At 42.5% G+C, this 6,446-nt stretch overlaps 1 protein-coding gene across 1 annotated transcript in view; it reads right to left on the reverse strand.

Annotated features, from left to right (window-relative positions):
- Cd96 (CD96 molecule) overlaps positions 1-6,446 on the reverse strand; it is an 81,472-nt gene that overhangs the window by 56,138 nt on the left and 18,888 nt on the right. Inside the window, 1 exon segment of the mRNA XM_021209890.1 lies at positions 3,220-3,434. Coding sequence (XP_021065549.1) covers positions 3,220-3,434 — 215 coding nt within the window.

Raw genomic sequence — 6,446 nt, forward strand, 5'->3', positions numbered from 1 at the left:
AGAGAGAGAGAGAGAGAGAGAGAGAGAGAGAGAGAGAGCGCTCTGGCTCATGAGGACCATGGTGATCAGAGGATCACTTTTGGGAGTTTGAATCTCTTTCCACCTTGCATTCTGGGGATCAAACTCAGGCCACTGGGTTTGTGTGTAAGTGCTTTTTACCCAGTGAACCACCTTACCAGCCCCTGATGTGTGTCCTGTGCCATAGTTCAGAGCTCTTCGCAAGACTGATCTTTAGGTTTGAAGAAGTAACTGGTTTGATCCTGCACATACATACATTATCCTCCTTCCCTTCCTGGGCTCAGGTTCCTCCCCTGTGTTGTGTCTTTAGGATGACTTCTCAAATCATAATTAGTACTATTTCTAGTGTCCACATATAATTTAATTGGAGTTAACAGTTTTTAAAACTATGTCCTGATCATATTTACCCTCCCTCGACCCCTCAGATCCTACTCACCTAACACCACAGCCTTTTATTCTCTTCCTTTAGAAAATAGTCAGATGAACAAAACAAAAACCAAAACTAAAGAGGAAAACAAAACAGAACAAAAACCATAACACACACACAGCCACAGCCACAAAAGCACAAAATCAGAAACTGAAATATACAAACAAAGGACCAGTAAGACACCTCCTGCATCAAAAAAAAAAAAAAAAATGCCCAAACAAACTAATATGAGACAAGAAGTCTTCAAAGAGACCATTGAGTTTGTTTTGTGCTGTCCAGCTACTGCTGGACTTGGGATCCTGCCCGTAAGTGTGGATAACACAGCCAGTGAGCGTTCACTGGGAAAATCCATTTTTCCTTTGCAAACAGATGCCAGTTGCAGATATCTTCTTGGGAATTATCTAGGAGTGGGAGCCCCTGTCTACTCCTCCACTTCTCCACCAGGACCCCATCACACATAAATTAATTAAACTTGATGTCTTCTTTTACTCTTTTTTTCCTCCCCTGGGGGAATCTCAACCAAGACACAGCCCCGAATTTGATGGATAAAAGGATATTTATGAGTTATTATAAGAAGCAAGTGTATATAGAATTAAGGCCGGGGGGGGGGACGTAAAAATCACCGGGGTAGCTGTGAGCTCTAAACAGTCCAATTTCCAGGTTCTGAGCAGGAGAGAGGAAGCAAAGCCTCAGTAGCGAGTTGGTGGCTGATGCAAAGGGACACACAGCCTGTGGTCTGTGCTCCACAGAGAGCACAAAGGAGGCAGAGATGGCTTGGGTACAAGAATTAAGTGGTGGAGTGCATGATGAGTGGACTGGGGATACATTCATTACTTACTTAAAAGTTTTCAAATTTGGTTTTGGCTTTTTTTGATGTAGGAAAACACTATTGGATGAAAAGCAGGTTTTATTTACTTTCTGTTATTCATTGACTGACAGTTTCACTCTGTAGCAAGGGCTCCAACTTACTATCCTCCTGAATCAGCTTCCCACACCTACACCCGAAATAAATGTACCCATTGGAGGGGCAGCAAAATCTTACCCAATCTCCTTTGCAGCTAAGAGCATGACCATAAACTCAGTATATTTACTAAAGAATTCATTACACAGTTGAAGCGTAATTGCAAAATAAGCAAGCAGAGTTCCATAGTTCTAAGCACCCTCCAAAAAAAAAAAAAAAAAAAGAGTTTAAAGAAGAAATGCAGAAGAAGTTCAGACAGAGATGTAGATGCAGAGGACATGCTAAATGTGGAAAGTAAGAATATGTCTCCCATCTCCTGGACCAATATGAAGACATCTGAGGACAGTAAAGACACGCACCATGGCATGTACGTTGACAAGGCAATTAGAGCATGCTGTGGCGCAAAGACCTCGCCTGACTTAAAAATGCATATTTCTTCCCACAGCCTGGCTTGCCAAGAGTAAGGCCAGATGAGTCGGTTTTGTGTTTGTGCAAAGATTGTCACACCCTGGAAGTGAACCAACGGTGTTATTGATCCAAGAGCAGCAAGGAGCAGCCTGTTCTCAAGTCTTCATGGGAAACCGATGGTGATGGATGATGACTATCTAGTCCATCCCCTGAGGAGACACGGAGAGAAGGGTGGCTCAGCAGCAAAGGAAGGGGAGGAGGGGAGGAAAGGGGGACTGTGTGTGTAGGAGACAATGAGGCATAGGAGAAAACCTCTCTGCACTGAACTCCTCAGGAAACAAATCGTGCCCCAGCTGTTTCTGTCTTTATAAATGACATTATGTTTTCTTCTACTGACCATGTTTTCTGACCACTAATGCAATAAAGCAATGCAATGAACAAAAACAACAAAAAAGTTTTTGTATTTTATTTTACTTTGCCTGCTCTGTCATTTAGAAAATTCAGGAGAAATCTAGATTAGATTGTATTAAAGTTTATTTTCTCTTAGTTTACCTCATAGAAAGAAAGAAAGAAAGAAAGAAAGAAAGAAAGAAAGAAAGAAAGAAAGAAAGAAAGAAAGACACAAACAAACATAAAAAGCCAATTGGCTGCCCATCCACATGGCTGCTTTTCTCTTTGCCCTCATTAGAAGGACTTTAAAAACTGCAGGTCAAGGTCACGAAAATGAAAAACTAGCCAAAGCCTGGGGGGTTCTGTTTAGTAACATTTTCTTGCACCAGGGAACAAAATACAATGCTTATATTTTTTTTCCTTTTCTGATTGCACCCTACAACGTCTCTACATTCTGAATGAGGTCGCGGTGGATTTCCCGGGTCAGTGGCACTAGGATCAGTTCAGAGAGGTTGCAGGCTCCACTGTCAAAAGGCTGTGGTGGCCTCTCAAGACAGTGGGCCCTGGCAGGGACGGCAGTGGTGCCTCCTGCAGTTTCTCTGGCTGTATTTATCAGCTTCTTTTTCTCATCGTGTCCTTATTACACTTTGCAACCAGAAAATAACTCAGATAATTAGACAGTCAAGCAATTAGACTTTGGCAGTTATAATTAAAAGAGATTTCTGGTACCCTTGGGAAACATTACGCCTGCAAACAAGGTAGAGGCCACAGGGAAGCTGACCTATATGTGACTTTCTGGTGGCTTTATTCTATTAGCTGAATAATTATTCTTTAGCCTTCCACCCTTGTCCCCACCCTCAATGAGAATGATAGGAATTAAGGCAAACAGAATTGCAGGAGTTACCCTGTGGTTGCTCTCCAGGCTGGGGCCAGGGTGGGGGTGAGGGTTCCTCTCATGAGACGAGCATGGCCAGAGGCATTGACACGAAGGTGGCAAAGAGATCGTAGGGCAAACTCCTTACCAAAAACCTTGACTGTGGTGGACATCTTCCAGGCTTTGAAAGGACTGACACTCAGACGGCAAGAGAATGTCCTGCCATCGTCTTGGATTTGGACCGGGGAGAGGTGGAGTCCGTAGTCTCCACCCAGCCTGATTCTGCCTTTAAATGATGTGGAATTGTTGACGTGGTGATCATGGGTGAAGAGAACTTCTTCCACTCCATCTTTCTCCTGGAGAGAGAAACAGTACTCAGTTATAGAACACAGAATGTGTCAATGTGCCTCTCGACTGACTGCTTTGTTAACACTGCTTATTTGTTTTAAATTATGCGCATGCGTGTCTGTGTGTAGGCGCGTTTGAGGGCAGATGCTTAGGGAAGCCCGAAAAAAGGCATCAAATTCACTGGAACTAGAACTGGTATGAGATACCCAATATGGATATTGGGAACTGAACTCAGTTCCTCTGGAAGAGCAACAGGGACTTTAAGCATGAGTTAAAATGGGGAGAGATTGAGTACGCTCCTAGAGAAAGTATTGCGGTGCTTACACTTTAATAAACGTCGCTCTCATCCTTTCCTAGCACAAATAGAAACATGTTCTACACAGGCCTTGCTTTCATGGCAGGAGAGAGTGGTAATAGCAGAACTCTAGTGCTCATTTAAGAAGTTCTGAGATCTCACTGTTAGGATGCGCCGGGGATCCGCTCCTCCCTTTTGATCGATCGGGTGGGGGTGGTGGATGTGCAGGTGAAGAACTGGGAGGAGAGGAAGGAGGGGAAACTGCAGTTGGGTTGTAAAATATGAGAAACGAATAAATCAAAAGTGAAAAGATGTGCTGGGGACATTACTGGGCTTTTGATAATTAGACTTTTATGACAACTTTATATTTCCACATTATCTTCTCTTCTCAGAGTTCTCTGAGAAATACAGAATCGGGAGTAGGAAGAAGTAGAGGCAACAGAGCAGTGAGTGCAGGAAAGCAACATTTTCAGAGTCTCCCACATGAGGGGAACTCATAAGAAGTGGGCTTTAAACATTAATGTGACTTTCATTGGTCTAACTCTAAACTTTCCAGATACATCATTGTGCACAAGGGCAATGGGAGACACTAACGGTAGAAAGGTGAAGAGAAATGCATTCAAGAAGATATAAAATAATGAGAGCAACACTCTGTGACTTGGAACCTCTAGTTTAAAAAAAGCTAGATTCGGGGTAGATGGAGAATCGAGGTGGGTGAGTGAATTTGGCACAGGCAAATTTATTAGAGTAATTATATAGAAATTTCCAGTCTGCTAAATAGCAGTTCTTATATAAACCCCAACTCTTTGGCTGAATCTGGCTGAGTTTATTATCCATGCCAGATACCAATGGAAACTCTAGGATTTCTTGCAATGAACTTCAGCCTGCATAAGTCTCTCCCCCTGAAACAAGCTATGCTCTTCTACTGCTTCATAAAGCAGTCTTCGGAAAGGCTTCATCTTCTCTTTGAAGAAGAGCAAAGGGACGATATTTTCCCCAGACAGGAGAGCCCTGAGTACCCACAGAATGAAGTAGAAGTCTTTTCTCTCAACTCCACAGAGCTGAAGGTAATAGTTAAGGAAGTTGGCTCCCCCTGCAGGGCCTTCAGCACAAGGTACTTCTTACATCTGGTTTTATAATGATTTTGTAGTTCAAAATGTTTTTGGAGAGACTTTAATAGGAATAGCATCTAACATTACTAAGAGACACAGTCTCACAGCTGACTTTCTGATTCTTTGGCTCTGGCTCTTTCTGTCCCTTATTCTGCAATGTTCCCTGAGGCTTAGGTTTGGAGTCCTTAGTAGATGTGTACATTGGAACTGCATTCTACAACTCTGCGTTTTGACTGGCTGTGGCTTTCTACCTTTGTCTCTGTCTGTTGCAAGGAGAAGTTTCATTCATAAGGGGTGAGAACTATGCTTATCTGTGAGTATAAGGACAAATGATTGCCTACACATGAGTCGAACGAGGACAACAAGAATAGGCAGGACAGGGTGGGCGGGGAAAAGGACAACGCCTCAAACCTACATAAAGAGCTATGGGAAACTAAGGAACTCAAAGAATGAGGAAAATAATCTTCTCCAAGGAAAAGCATACTGATTGGGTATCCAATACCAAAGGGCTAGACCTGAAAACAAACATGGACACATGTAACATCAAGGAACGCAAAAAGAGGGCTGGAGAGATAGCTCAGCAATAAAATAGCTAGGCTCACAAACAAAAGAATTAATGAAAAAAGAGGCCACAAATTTGAAAATGAACAAGGAGGAATATATGGGGGGGGTTGGAGGGAAGAAAGGGAAGAGGCAAGTTACATCATCACATTATAATCTCAAAAATAGAAGGAAAATGTTCTTGGCCTTTGAACTGTCAATCATGAATCAGAAAGAGAATCAAGAGGCCCAACCCCTCCCTTCTGAACTATTGATTCATGATAGATTTTGATGGAAGGGTAGAAGATGTCTTTGTTTGTGTAACCATTCACGAGCCAGACAAAAGTCACACCAATCATGCTAGTTAAACTTAGTGGGTTAGAAACTAAAGCAAAAAGACATGAATGTGGGAAAGGATCTTATGCAAGAAGAGGGTTGACCAGGTGGGAGGGAAATAAGAAGGGTGAAGTGTGTGAGGGTAACTACCATGCATTGCATACATGTCTGGAATCATGGAAGAGTCAATTTAGTAAGTTATTTTAAAGTGTTCTTGCTTGTTTCACCATGTGGGTTTTCTGTTTGGGACATTTCCATCTGTCACGTTGTTAGAGACACAGGGTATACACAAGATGGAGACTGGCAAAAAATGCTTTTGTTTTTATTATAAATCAAGGCACAACTTGCTCTAACATTCCCATTGATGAGGACACCATACATCTATATATACCAATGAATCTAACAGGTGTTCTGGTTTATTTGCTTTCCCTTGGCATTTGGCAGTTGCAGATGAAGAGGATAGTTTTGTTGTTTTGTTTTGTTTTCAAATTTTTTATTAGATATTTTCTTTATTTACATTTCAAATGCTATCCCGAAAGTTCCCTATACCCTCCCTCTGCCCTGCTCCCCTACCCACACACGCCCACTTCGTGGTTCTGGAATTCCCCTGTACTGGGGCATATAAAGTTTACAGGACCTAGGGCCTCTCTTCCCAATGATGGCCAACTAGGCCATCTTCTGCTACATATGCAGCTAGAGACACGAGCTCAGGGGGTACTGGTTAGTTCATATTGTTG

This window comes from Mus pahari, chromosome 12 (genome assembly GCF_900095145.1).
Source record: "Mus pahari chromosome 12, PAHARI_EIJ_v1.1, whole genome shotgun sequence".
In the NCBI taxonomy this organism is placed as follows: Eukaryota; Metazoa; Chordata; class Mammalia; order Rodentia; family Muridae; genus Mus; species Mus pahari.